At 37.1% G+C, this 14,933-nt stretch overlaps 1 protein-coding gene across 2 annotated transcripts in view; it reads left to right on the top strand.

The window, feature by feature from the left end:
- LOC135170627 (peroxidase-like) overlaps positions 1 to 14,933 on the top strand; it is a 44,195-nt gene that overhangs the window by 24,758 nt on the left and 4,504 nt on the right. For both annotated transcript variants that reach the window (XM_064136621.1, XM_064136622.1), the window contains exons 3-7: positions 782 to 998; positions 6,168 to 6,358; positions 8,057 to 8,233; positions 10,721 to 10,911; positions 12,470 to 12,665. In XM_064136621.1, the coding sequence (XP_063992691.1) occupies positions 782 to 998; positions 6,168 to 6,358; positions 8,057 to 8,233; positions 10,721 to 10,911; positions 12,470 to 12,665 (972 nt within the window). The remainder of the gene's footprint in view (positions 1 to 781; positions 999 to 6,167; positions 6,359 to 8,056; positions 8,234 to 10,720; positions 10,912 to 12,469; positions 12,666 to 14,933) is intronic.

Genomic DNA, 14,933 nt, shown 5'->3' on the forward strand with positions numbered 1-14,933 from the left:
GGTATCCAAAAATCCTATTTCACTATTCTATCCTCAATAATTTGATGAAAAATTAGGATACCAACTTAAAATTTGGTATGATCGTAGCTGTTATCATACGAGAGCATCAGACGTCAGATGCTTGTACCAAAATTTATTGTTTTGTTGAAGTTCATGTTACTAATAGGTTAAATATATCTTTCTAAATCCCCTGGCGAATGTCAGTACCACAACTAACTCACATCGCGAATATCTGCACTTTCATTTTTGGAATCGAATTGTCGCCCATTCATTTGGATGTATGTTAACAATCGACTCATTAGAAACGAAGGAAGAAAAATAACGCGTACAGTACCGGTCACATCACTTCTGTCGAATGGCGTTCGTCACCTGGTTGTCTTATTATTTTCCTGTCTCTTTCCAATTTCTTTTGCCCCACAATCGTCAGGGACTCTCCTGAAACGTGCTCATACTACTTGAAATGCCAAGATTGATCAGCACTCCTAACCTGAAAAATCATGTCCATGTAAATGTAAAAGTTTCGTTCACGTTAACATATCAGCGGGAGCATAATAGGTCGGTTACGATCGTGAGAACAGTAATCGTGACAACCGCAGATAATCGCTAGGGTAAATAATGTGAGATGCAGGAGGCCCTTTCACCACGACTTCAAACGGCCGCTCTATATGCAATTTTCAAATACATAAACATCAGCATTAAATTATTTTTTACTGGTAAAGTCATAAACATGAATAATGTCTTTATTTTTCATTTGTCTTGTTCTTTCCATGATTTCTTCCAGCACCACCGAGAGACACCAGATCTGTGCAGCAATTAACGGCGGGTGATACGTGGAGTTTCAATTCATTCTTCAGCTCACTGCGTAATTACTTCACTTACGATACGGAACCGTCCAATCAACTCACTTCTGGTCATGTTTCTACACACGCAAGTTTTGACTTCCCAACACCAAACGTGCAATTCTTACATCGTCCAGCGGTGTCGGCTGTTTACATCACGTGAGCAATCATCATTTCCAAGACTATATTCTGTAGAATTATTAAGAAAGTATATTCTAGTGACTAAAAACTTATGGTTTAGGGGAATTACAGTGTCGAGGTGAAATTAGAGGACTGTTTTTTTTTTATTTTTAGTTGAGTTTACTGAAACGTTCAAGTTTATGCGGCTATATATAATGTGACAAGTTGTATTAAGAATATAATGAAACAGAAAAATTGGAAAAAAGTTGAAAACGGTAGTTTACAATAGTGAAGGCTGGGTATATACACTTTTTTATCTATTTTTTTCATTTAAGCTTCACTAACTCTGCAGGTTTATGCAGCTATATAAAATATGAAGTTATATTAAAAATATAATAAATAGAAAAAAATAGAAAATAGTTGAAAGTGGGGGTTTATAATAGTGGAGGTTGATTAGTTATAAAAAAACGTTTTCTTCATTTGAGTTTATTTAAACCTACAGGTTGATATCGCTATACACACTATGACAAGTTATATTAAAAATATAATGAAACAGAAAAAATAGAAAATAGATGAAAATGGTGGGTTATAATAATGAAGGCTGGATATATACAATTTTTTTTAAATACCGATATAGACTTTCATGTTACTGTGGTTAAGAAATTTGGTCAGCACTTGGATACATTCTTTCTTCAACGATTTGAAAAATCTACGAGCTCCATAGGTAGTGGGAGAGGACTCGTTGTTTGTTGAATCTTATTCCTTGTTATTTTTTACTTTTATTGGATTATGGGATTAAAGTAAATAACACTTCAGGTGGTTTTTTCACTCACTATCGTTTATTCTCTATGAATAATTCGTGACTCTACTTCAGTCAAGAGGTACGTTGCTCTACGGATTCTCAAGAGAGACTAAACTTAAAGATAGTAGAGCCTTATTTTGGGCCTTTGGGGCCAGAACATTTCCACCCCTAAACACGTCCGGTCGACAAATGTTACTCAGAAAAGCGGGTAATAAAATTTTTCTTCTTGTTTATATATTCAGGGCCCTACCGCAATAAAACTGTAGAACATATTTTCAGAGGAGAAACAGTGAATTTTGTAGTTGAGGAAATCTCCAAAAATTCAACAACTTTTAACGAAATTCGTTCTCATTTTTTTAAGAAGCTAATTCTTTTTAATTCTCCAATTAATTCATTATTTTCCGTTCTTTATATTTTCATAGTGTGTCATTTTTTACATACAGTAATGTCCTCGCTACAAATACTGGATTACGCTAAGAGTTGATGAGGTTTGTTAACCCTCGAGTGATCACTAATGATTGCAGCACCGTTAAACAATATACCAACTCTAGGAGCGACTGGAGAATGAATGAAATGCTGAACAAGTGGCCACTTGAAGGTCGAATATTTCGCTTCTACGTGAAAATAATGCAAATTCTGAATGCATACCAATCATTTCCAATTTTTTATGAATCGACGGCTTGTAAAGGTGAGGCGGAATATTAAAAACCACGACGTACTCTTGTACTTATGGATAAAAAAGTTTATAAGAAAACCTCATGAGTTCTTTATAAAATTTTATTGATTTTCTGTTGAACTTTTCTATTAGCATTTAGCTCTAGATTGGTCACCATAAGAGGGAAATCCCTTGTGCATCACTTTTAATGAATTGTTATGAATTGGCTGACCTTGGGGTACATTGCAAACTTCAAATTACCATCTATAGAACTATAATGACTTGAGAATAACATAATTTTCAACATCATTAAATGGCAAAATTAATTCTGATAGGGGATTCACTTATTTTTATGATAAATGAAAGTACCCGAAATGCCGCTCGCTCAATGCAATCCAGCAACGTTTTTGGTGAAATAGCCTAGTCTTATGCAAACCATTGCCGACAGTCGGCCGATGGTAGGCCGACATTGGCCGACAGTTGGCCGGGGGTAGGGCGACAGTCGGCCGAGGGTAGGCCAACATTGGCTGACAGTCAGCCGGGGGTGGGCCAACATCGGCCGACTGTTGGCCATTTCTCATCTCCTGCCAGGGTAACAGGGGTAACTAATCCCGCGGCGGGTGACCAGCTTAGGGATAATGGATTATATTCAAATGTTCAATAGACAATTTTTCATAGCGAAGTCAAGGGATGTTCTATGTAAGTTATTCTATTTCTATATTTTCTATTCAATTTCCTCGGCTGAAACCCAGGTGAAAGGGAACTAATGCGCTGTACCGGGGCTAGACTTGGGGGAAAACTTGCTAGTCTCGGATCAAGGCTAGTGTGCAATTCGGGGCCTGAACTGGTGCAGTCTGGGTTGGGCTATTTTTTCGTCATAAAGAACTTTTGTTTGGCGCTGTTTATTATTTCCATTTATTTTTCAAAAATTTGCAGGGCAAACCACTACACACAATTGTCTCTTGTTGCATTTTCTAGAAAGATTTATTTTCGTTTTTGTCATTAGATTTGGAAGATTCTTTCAACAGCAAAAAAAAATTATGTTTCATGGATTTAGTTTTTAAAAATTGAATTTAGATTTTTCCATTTAACTTCTTTGAATGTTTGCAACACATTCAAACTCGTTGTTGCTAACTCTTCAATGTCGTACATACATTTGAGGCCCCCCATCGGGTGGGTCAGTGCTGCTAACGCCACGAATGCATTCTGACAATTTTCTATATAAAATCGCATATTTTGGTAACTATCGATCCGAGAAATATGAAAGATGTTCCATTGAAAAGAGCATAAACAATTTGTATAATGTAACTAAGAACAATATTCTAATTTATTATCCCCTGCTCAAGATAATCATTCAAAATTATTTAGACGTAATGGAAGAGGTAGCTGTGTCGTGTATACCCGGTTGCGCGTCACCCGATTGACATTTAGAGTCCAGACTTTTTCTTGGGCGATGCATTACCGAGCCCAAAGAGGATTGACTGAAGTAGAGGCTCAGTTCTGGGGGTTTTAGTGACCCCAGCGGCATCGTAGTACCTCACCCCAGAAGAGGCAGGGCGCCACACGCAATCCTGGGGTGTCTGCTCTTCAGCCGACTACTTAAAAATGGAGGTGTAGTCCTCTGCGTCACTGAAATGCTTTTTTTTTTCATTGAAATTAGATAACATTAGGATGAGCAGAAACAAGGATATGAGGATGCTTCATTTAAAATTAAGGAGATTGGCAAGGCGTCATTCCAAACCCAATTACCATTTTTTTTTCAACTTTTTGACAGAACAATCGACTCGTTTCTTGATTCACGGCTTCAATGACACTCTGTAAATGAGAATTCTCTATAGTAAGATAGGGATTAAGAATTATTTGCAATTAAAAATGGGCAAAAACCTCGGCATTGCGTGTGGCGCCCTGCCTCTCTTGGGGTGAGGTACTACGATGCCGCTGGGGTCACTAAAACCCCCAGAACTGAGCCTCTATTTCAGTCAATCCTCTTTGACCCATATGATGCTGTTCCTAAACCAACGGACCGGCATTCGAATCCATAAATGTCACAATACCCGAAAATTGATGGATTACTTGGTAATTGGTAATGGATTGGATAATTGGTAATAGTTCTAGGTGTGATAAAATCTACAAATCACAGTCGTTCGACTTTAATTCTCACACTTAAGGGAACAAGAATTTGAGTGGACAGTTACGTCTTCAATCTGTTGTAAGGATTTCACTCAGTGCAAAAGAAAATTAATTCAAAACATGTAAAGCAATAACGTTCATGAGGCGTGAAGAAAGTGCGTGTATTTACATATACATTTTCCCTTATTATTTCCGCTTTTAACTAACAGGGAATACTACCGTGATACCTTTGTTAAGCAATTATGCACTCCAGTGGTGCATAAATCATATGATACGGAGGTCTTTTTATTATTAGAGAGGGCACGATAGTATTACAGCAAGTGGATGGGTCACGTACGTATGCCTCAACAATTTTCGCTAGACACAAGGCCTTGTAAAGTTTCTACATTGGGCGGGGGTTAAGAGTCCTGACGAGGATGGTCTACATTTTTTGGTGCAGTTAGTGATTTCGCCATCTGAACATGAACATGAACAGGGAGATAATCGATTATTTCATAGCCATAATCGATCATTTAATAATCGACTATTTGACAATCGACTATTTAATAGTCAATAATGAAGAATTTGACAATTGATCATTTAATAGTCGATTATCGACTATTAGACAATCGATCATTTGATAGTCGATAATTGACTATTAGACAATCGATCATTTAATAGTCCATTTATCGATCATTTAATAATCGACTATTTGACAATCGACTATTTAATAGTCAATAATGAAGAATTTGACAATCGATTATTTGACAATCGATCATTTGACAATCGATCATTTAATAGTCGATAATCTACTATTAGACAATTGACTATTTAATAGTCGATAATCGACTATTAGACAATCGATCATTTGATAGTCGATAATTGACTATTAGACAATCGATCGTTTAATAGTCCATTTATCGATCATTTAATAATCCATCACTAAATAGTCGATTATTTGATAATCGATGATTTCATAATCGATTGGTGGACACATGAAGTATTTTCATAAGCAAAAATAAATGCAAAACAGACATCAACGCCGTGACCTTTCGGGGCCGCAATGGCACTAGTGAAGGTGGATTGGAGTTCAAAATAAATTTGTCTAAATTCCCGAAGATCCAGTTGCGCAACGTATTCAATTTAGATAATCAATGATGTCTTATTTTTACGCTTCTACCTAGTTTTGTAAATTTTGTGAAGCTGATGGTTCCTAAATTTTTTTACTAGTGTAGGATTTGTCGAATTCACATCCCGCCTCGGGTTGACTCTTCAAACAATAATTTTTGCGAGACTTCTTAAATACTGTTATATCCAGCGAAGAATAAAGACGACACAGGTTGGTAAATGTTTGGGGCGGTTTATTAATTACAAGAAGTATTACGAGGTGTCATGTAAGAGCTCCCAAGAGAGACCCACCAAGAATAATGTTATCCAAAAGACAGTCGTTCTTTTGACCAAGTTCAGATCATAGACAAATGAATGAGTATTCGAAGGGGAACACGTAATACTTTTTCCAATATTTTTCCCTCCGTATATCTGGTGTCCAAAAAAATATTGAAATTCCAGTTTTGGGCAGTACCATATTGTATTTGGAAGCCATAATACAGCCATCTTTAATTGTTTCTTTTGTTGCATATAGGCCGGCACAATGGTCCAGCCAAAATCCCTGGTCACCACGAAACAATCAGAGCTGTGGAAATGAACTCTTCAGGAAATGCCAGCGTTCTAGCTATCGTACCATCGACGGTTCTTGCAACAACCTTGACAATCCCACGTGGGGTATGGCGCAAACACGTTACGCGCGGCTATTACCCACAATATATTCAGATGGTAAGTTTTCTACTAACAACCCTGCTATTTTTTTTTGCACCGCCCCAGGAAATTATTTATACGACATCGTTAATTATTTTATTATTTCATTTTACCGCTTGAGGCCATTAAAAATATTGTTGAGAAATAAATTCCTGAAGTTCGTCACATGCGGATATCAGAGTTGTAATTTATGTGAATATCTGAGGTCCAATTGTCACGTCACCAAAATTATATCGTGACACTACGATTTGTGATGGGCATTATTGGATTACGGATAGGGATTTACTAAATAATATCAAATGATTTGGCTATGAACTTTAATTATTTATTATCGCACGCAGAAGGTATATCTTTGTCCTATGATGTCTCCAGAGGAACTGACCCTTAGTGACCAAAGGTTTTTCACTCTGGACCCATTCCACAAACGGCCCTTGTTCACTCACTTCTTGTCTATTTCTGTTTATTAAAACTATTGTAAACTTTTCGGTACCATTCGAAGAAAAACTATAAAATACTGACAAGGATTAAAGAGAACTATAGACAGACGATTAATTTTTGTCCACACATACCATGCATTCTCAATAGGCATTGTTGGATATCAAAGTAAGCGTACTCGTTCTTAATGTTCCACAAAATGAAAGAACTTCATTTCCTTGTCTGGGAGTACAGTTTATTGAGACATCCTAACCTAAAATTTGTGGCCTGGCTCTTGAACTTGGTTAAACCAAAGGAACGACTTATATTAAACATTACCACACAAGAAAAAGAAAACCCTGGTTTCCTATTTATAAAAGCAGAAGCACATAAATGAAGTTCGTCTGAGTCGAAATCGCGTAAGGTCTTTCCCATTGGCCGATTAAATGAATGAAGTTTCGCGTTAGTCGAAAAAGCGAAAACGTTCGTGTTCCTAAAAGCATCCATTGTGAATCAAGTTACCTCTCTCATCATATTTATAACCAACGACTTTCACATTCGTTCTTTTACGGTGTGATCGCCCTTCATCAGTCTATGAAAGCACAAGCACATAAATTAAATTCAATTAACCACAGAAGTCATCGACTAACTTCATGTGTAAGACTTTCTCCTAATTGGTCAATGTGTTTGAGACGGGAAATCAAAATAGGGCGCGCGAAGCGCGCATTCGATCTCGTAAGGGTAAAAAGTTGAGTCGTAAGGTCATATCGTTGGTAAATAGAGCTAAGGCCAACCGTCACAGTCTAGCAGAATCACTGGCGCGAGTTCGGATCATCGGCTCGTCAAGCTGTAAATGTGGACACGAAGAGGAGAATATCGAACACGTCCTGTGGGAGTGTTCATTGTATAATGGGGCTAGATAGATAATGATTAAAAAATTATGCGACCAAAAGTTTTTTCCACCGTATTATTTTGGGGAATTTTTGGCCAGACTAGAGAAAAAATTAATTGTGATCATTAGTGAATTTCTAGAAAAATGTTCGATAAGAATTTAAGATTAATGTAACCGCCTTGTATCCTACCATTTGTATGCAAATTAAACCCACCAGGTTTAAAAATGCTTGATAGGAAAAAAAGAATCTTTGTCACTTATGCTAGTGCCTCTAAGAAACTGGTGACGCAACGATATGTCTTCCGAATGATTAAAGAATAATTTTTTTTCTCAAGTTAATTTCTCGCAGTTTCACTCTTTAAATGATCTACTTTTCTATATATCTTCTGATGAATTAACTGTTTATCTAGGAATATGGACTCCCGCATTAGCGAAGAGTGGAAGGCCTCTGCCTCGATCACGACTTCTCAGTCATCGACTATTTCCTGAGGTGAGGATCAAAGATCCTCAATGGACGCTTGCCACAATGCAATGGGGACAAATTATTACTCATGACATGGCTGAATTGGGGACTTTGTCGATGTTTAGTGAGTAACTTTCCTACTTTTTATTATAAATATTATGTCGTTGTAAATATTTCAGGGGGTTTCAGACATTAAGTATAACATACAAACAACCATCAGATGACTGTGAGGGTTATCCTTATACTATTAAATTTTCGTTATTTGTTTATGAATAAAAATGAATTTTCATTTAGCATTCATTAAGAGAAAATCGAAGATGATTAAGGAAATGAGTCGTTACATTTATTTCAGGAGGCAATTATTACACGGCGAGAAATATTTCGTAAAAATTATGGAACTCGCAGTTCGCTCATCGATTACGGAATCGAGTAGGAACAAAAATTACGTATCTTTTCCGTAATTCCGGAGCGAAATGCCATTGTCGGAAATTTTAAGGAACTGCCGCGGAATGTTTCCTGAAAATTCCGTAATTTTTGGTTGAATTGTCTGCGAAAAATTTCCTCATCGTTTCCGTCTTGTTCTATAGCGCAGTTATACTAAAACTTATCAAGTTTGTAAGGCCTGAGAACTGCCAAGCTACCGTATATTCACTTGGCTAGTTTTTGGGGGTTTTGGTGATAATGATGCCTGCAGGTTTTCCTTTGAATGAATAATGCATTGAGCCACTTTAACCACTTCTTAATAACACAAGCACTTATTTTAATGTACACTAGTCTTCCAAAATATTCTGTTGGAATATGAGGAACAAAATAATGGGAAAACACACAGTTGATTTTAATAGTAAACTTTAATATATATTATTTGGACTCTAATTGTCAAGAGGACACTGTACACTCTATGAAATCCTAGAAGAGACTGAAAACTAAATTATTCGTCAGGCCCCGATTCACCTCTACTTATAGAGGGCAATAAACCTTACACCCCCTGAAACTCCATTAAGAGATTCCACTTTAACCAGGTCTGGTCACCGCATGGTTTCGGGACAATTCCTTTGGAAAAGTGCAGTAATAAAAAGTCCCAAAGAACAAGGCTCTGACGACAATTAACCAATAAAATATTTCTCTAGTATTAAATATAAAACTCTGGGACGAGTGAATTTTGTATTTGGGGAAAACCCCAAAGTCAACATATTCTTAGTCTTCAATATGTATATTTGATTGACTTGACACTTTGGCTAGGACTTGCTAATGTTTCACGACGTGAATATTACCACCTGTGGGTGTAAACTAAACTCTCAGATTTTTGGGAAAAAGCAGCTTCCCCTTTTCTCTCAGAACAATTTGAGAGGAGGGAAAAGGAAATTCACCAATTATCATCTGCTAGACAGGGTCACGAGGGTAAGTGCCTATGACTAAAAAAAAGGAAAACGTCTAGGTGCGCGTGGAGGGCGAGTGGTGCGCACGTGTTGACCGCTGGCTTGGGCTGAAACGATGCATCTAGGGAAAAGAGTAAAAAAATGGAGAATTTCCCCAGCCAAGAATTTGCAGCCTACGGGGATGACGTCAAAATCTTCAGATACATTATTGCTTAAGACGAAAGTAACTTAAATGATTTTGAGATAAAAATCTTGAATGTGCGAAAACTAGAGCCTTTACGGTATCAGGTAGACCGCATTGCCAATCTCTGTGCACTGGGTGTGAATGTGGTTTTCACGCCCGGAAATAATAAATAATAAAAAATAGTGTTGATTGGAAGGAAAAGAGTATATATTAGCCGCTAATAATTAGGCCAATGTGATGTAAGTGTCTCCTTGGGCGTTTTTGCAAACCAGTACAGAGTCGTCAAAGATAGACTTTTTCAATAATTTGTTGCTATTTCGTAGAAAGAGGGCGTAGTTCGCATACAGGTGTCATATTATAGGCTTTAGGAAGGATAAATTCACAACATACATTAACATTGTAACATTATCATGTGACATCCAGTCACATAATCAAAAAGGTTTACATTATTATAACGGTTCGTGTTCGTCAACAAGGGTTTTTCGTTAGGTTCTAGGCTCAAATCCATCTCCCATACTGGGAAACAAATATATGGTGCCTCCGAAGTCTAATTTTTTCAACGAAAATTCACGTAAAAAGCGGTTGATTGCCATTTCGTCTCACGATTCGCCCTCTAGAGGTTTAATTTTTATCCAAAATTTCTTCCCGTATAACATGTCCAATTCTGATCCTTCATATGGCTGAGAAATGTTCCTTCGGAACTTTAAATACGAACAAAATTATTAGTCGTTGAAAACTGAAGAGAAAGAAAAATCGAAGAGAATTAGAATTAGATCGAAACAAATTCCATCAAGAGTATAAAATATATTATTCGAATTGATAGCGTAACCGAAAAGTAATATATATCAGATGGAGAATAACACAAGACTGAATTCCCGGACAATGACACACGTTTATGACTTCTGATGTTGCTAGCCGCTACATCATGAGCTTCTTTACATTAGTAATTAAGATTAAGTAATTAAGTAAGTAATTGAGACCTATCAAGAAATACCTGAGCAATGGTAAGACAAAACAAAGGGCTTATCCAAATAATGTATTGCAATTTTAGATGCTGAGAGTAGCCCTTGCTGTACAAACAACAATCGTCTTGCCCTGAAAAATCTCGACAATCCAGCGTGTTTTCCGATCGTCGTAGGCCCGGAGGATCCTGATTACAGAAATCAACAATGTTTAACATTCCAGCGAGCTGTGACCGATCGTCTTCTCGGTTGTTCTCAGGGAGAGGGATCCACTGAACAGGTACCCTAACAGAGTTCCCTAGTAAATCGTTGTTATGTACCCACTATAAATAGTGGTGGGGGTAGTTGCTTCGTGTATAGATACGCGGGAGCTCTCGACCTGGTGAGTGAGAGAGTGGTGAGAAGTCAGGCCAAAGAGGATTGGCTAAAGTAGAGGCTCAGTTCTGGGGGTCTGAATGACCCCAGCGGCATCGTAGTACCTCACCCCAGGAGAGGCAGGACGCCACCAGCAATGCTGAGGTGTCTACCTGTCAGCCGACTCAACAATTCCTCAGTCGCAGTTTTTTCAAATTGGAAATAAATCTTAATCCCTATCTTACTACACACAATCGTCATTTTCAGAGTTTCTTTGACACCACGAATCAAGAGACCATTCGATTGTTCTGTCAAAAAAATGGTAATTGGGTTTGGAATGACGTCTTCCAAATCTCCTTAATTTTGAATGAAACATCCTCATATCTTCCTTTCTACTCATCCGAATGTTATCTAATTTCAATAGAAAAAAAAGTATTTCGGTGACGCAGAGGACTACACCTCCATTTTTAATTAGTCCCTCTGACAGCGGGACTGTTACTGAGTAACAGAGGAATTATTGAGTCGGCTGACGGGCACCCCAACATTGCGTGTGGCGCCCTGCCTCTTCTGGGGTGAGGTGATACGATGCCACTGGGGTCACTCAAACCCCCAGAACTGAGCCTCTACTTTAGTCAATCCTCGTTAAGTTAGACGATATTCAAAATGGTTCAAAATGGTTTCTTGATTGATGGGCTCGCGCGTACCTCGATTTTAAGAAATAAATTCTTTATTTTTAAGAAAGACCAGAAATCCACAAATGACTCATTATTGATAGTTCTACAAAATATTCTATTATTTTCGCAGCTAAACTTATCGATAATGGTATATTTCGATACAAGTGGGACAGGGTGGCAACTACTGTGAAGATGGCGGCCCGAGGCGAAGCCGCGGGCTGCCAATCACACGAGTTAAAACACCCCATCGCACGTGTATCAAAACTATACTTTTTGCTAGTGATGTTATGTTCAGGGAGTGGCGATCTGTGACATTTTTCGTTTACAAGTAAACGAAGAGGTACTTTTCGATACGGGCTGAATGTAGCTGCAGTGAAAAAAGTACATTTCACCTAGTACGTAGTCTTAATCCTTAGGAAACCTCCTTTAATCACTAAAAACATCCAAAAGTTGCAAATGTGCATCTCAAGTAAATCGCGCCAAATGATTTCTGAGACTCTTTGGGTTTCTAGCCGCACAATACTCGCACTCCTCACTTTTCCAAAAATCTCTGGTTGAGACATTCTTTAATTACCTTATCCAATACAGCTCAAAAACTCGCATAACATGAGTAACATCTAATTATCTGAAAAGTATTTCGCTTTTTCATAATAATCCCCAGTTGTAAGGATTGACTGCATTTTACAAATAACGAATTATTAAACTTATTTTTATTTTTTTGTTGTTCTATTAAACTTATTCGATACTGAGATTATTAACATACAACAACACAATAATTTTTCATAAATACGATATAATCATGTATTATAGATCACAATGGTAACCCAATTTCTGGATCTTTCCCTCGTATACGGATCATCAGACCAAACTGCTATGAATCTTCGTGCATTGGTAGGTGGACGTCTCAGGACTGAAATAAGGAGCCAGAGGGAATGGCCACCAACCAATCCAAATGCTTCTATGGCATGTGATATTCGTTCGTCCAATGATGTCTGTTACGTCGCTGGTAATTAATCATATCCAAGAATTAAATCAGTCTAATAATTGAGCGATTTAAGAAATCGGATAAATCAATTTCCCTAGCTCTTAGTTTCACATTTCGTGCTCACTCTAGGATTCGTAAGCAATCCTATTTCGACTATTCATATTTCCCGCCACACAAAAGAATGATCTCCGTTGGGAATCCCCATTCTCTCTAATTGACCTTCAACTCAACGCCCCCCCCCCCCCAAACGTACGCGCGCGCATTGGATTGCGACCGATGCCGAGGGAATATTCGTATGTCTGAAAATATGAGTCTGGAATATAAATTTTTGTTAAGGAATTTATTGATCCTTTTGTAAAAAGGACATACCTCGAATCTCGAATCGAATCGAACATATCGAAATTCCGTAACACTTATTCGTGATTGGTAGATACATTCACAGCGGCAAAATTTGAATTTCACAAGTACACAAGTCACATCAAGTAAATTAAGTCAAAGGATGAGTTAATTAGTAGAAAATAAAAACTTAGTTAGAAAATGGAAATGAAACAAGTTACTCATCAAATGTAAATATCTATATCTTATCGAAACTCCTGTATTTTCCAAGTTGTCTTACAGCTTCAAGACATTTAAAATTTTGCATGTTGCCTACAAGTGGGAAGTAGATCAGCTGTGAATATATCAGCAATTTTTGAAGATCCATGTTTACGAAATGATGACGTGTTCAACGTCATACGCGATTACTTCAGGATCATTTTGGTATAATTATTTTGAATTTAAATATTACATTGACTTTTTATATCCATATAATTCAACTGCTCTACTCATACAGTAGTTAAAATAAGGTGCGCTCACCGCAAATGTGACTTAAATAAAAAATATCACAACAATTAAGATTAACCAAATCGCGCGCGGCTATGTCTCGTATATAAAATGAAACAACTCTGAGGAAGGATGAAAGCAACTTCTGTTTATAAGAAATGGTGATAATTATTTAGTAAAATCACACTAGCTACCAAAGAGGATTGACTGAAGTAGAGGCTCAGTTCTGGGGGTTTTAGCGACCCCAGCGGTCAGCTGACTCAATAATTCCTCAGTAGCGCAGTAGCAGTCCCGCTATCAGAGGGATTAGTTACAAATGGTGGTGTCGTCCTCTGCGTCACCGAAATACTTTTTTTTCTATTGAAATTAGATAACATTAGGATGAGTAGAGAGGAAGATATGGGGATGCTTCATTTAAAATTAAGGAAGAAAGGCGTCATTCCAAACCCAACTACCGGGTTCGATTCTACCATTCTTTTTCAATCTTTTCGATAGAATAATCGACTGGTTTCTTGATTCGCGGTTTCAAAGAAAGACAAATAGATAAAATGGACTTAAGGCTTTTAGCATCGCAGTTTAGGTATGACAATCCAATGGTAAATATTCTAGATATTAATTTGTCGGAGCCCACCGATGATAATTCATTTGAACTTTGCATGATAATAAATTTATAAAATGTGAGTTGGAAACAGTGTTGGTCACATAGAAAAAAATTTTTAGTAGTTTATAAAATGCTACGAGAGTAAAAGTTGCTATGGAATATCGTAATACAAGACGACACGTCATTTATTTGAAAATTGCATATGCGATATAGGAAAATTCAAAAGTGCTGCAGTTTAAATTTGGAAAAATGCGATTTTTTTGCGATCGAATATCGTATTTTTCATTTTAATTCACAGTATAAACACAGGCAAAGGCTAGTTTAATCGATGAAGACAAATACTTTCAACAATACTACTATGTAACACCAAAATCACCATTAAATAACCGCGAATTTATATCAACTATTTAAAATTAAACAAATAGTATTTTGTACAAGTTGAAGAATTTAATTTTGCTACGATAATAAGTTGAAAAACGAATCGAGTATTTGAAAACTTTATTGATGTTCTGATCGTTATTTCGGTTATTTAAAGAAAATTTAGAAAAAGCTGTTAGAGAAGGCACAAAATTGAAATTTCCTGTGGTAAAAAAAACTTTAAAAAATCACAATAAAATAGACTGGAGACAATTTTACGACGTCTTTAAATGTACGTACGGCCCGCCACTGCAATGCCAACGTAGCAGTTTTTTCTGGAAATTTTTTTCCAGGCACTCCACCATCTTCCTATCCTTTTCCTCTCGCTATTTTTCTCTGAAATAAAATAATCTGTTTTTCGTGGAATATCACTAAGAAGTTTCTCTTCTCCCGCGCGTAAGGATTCCACGCACCCAATTAATGTTTCTCTAATTTACAACTTAGAGGCT

The sequence above is a fragment of the Diachasmimorpha longicaudata genome, chromosome 17 (assembly GCF_034640455.1).
Source record: "Diachasmimorpha longicaudata isolate KC_UGA_2023 chromosome 17, iyDiaLong2, whole genome shotgun sequence".
NCBI classification, from domain to species: Eukaryota; Metazoa; Arthropoda; class Insecta; order Hymenoptera; family Braconidae; genus Diachasmimorpha; species Diachasmimorpha longicaudata.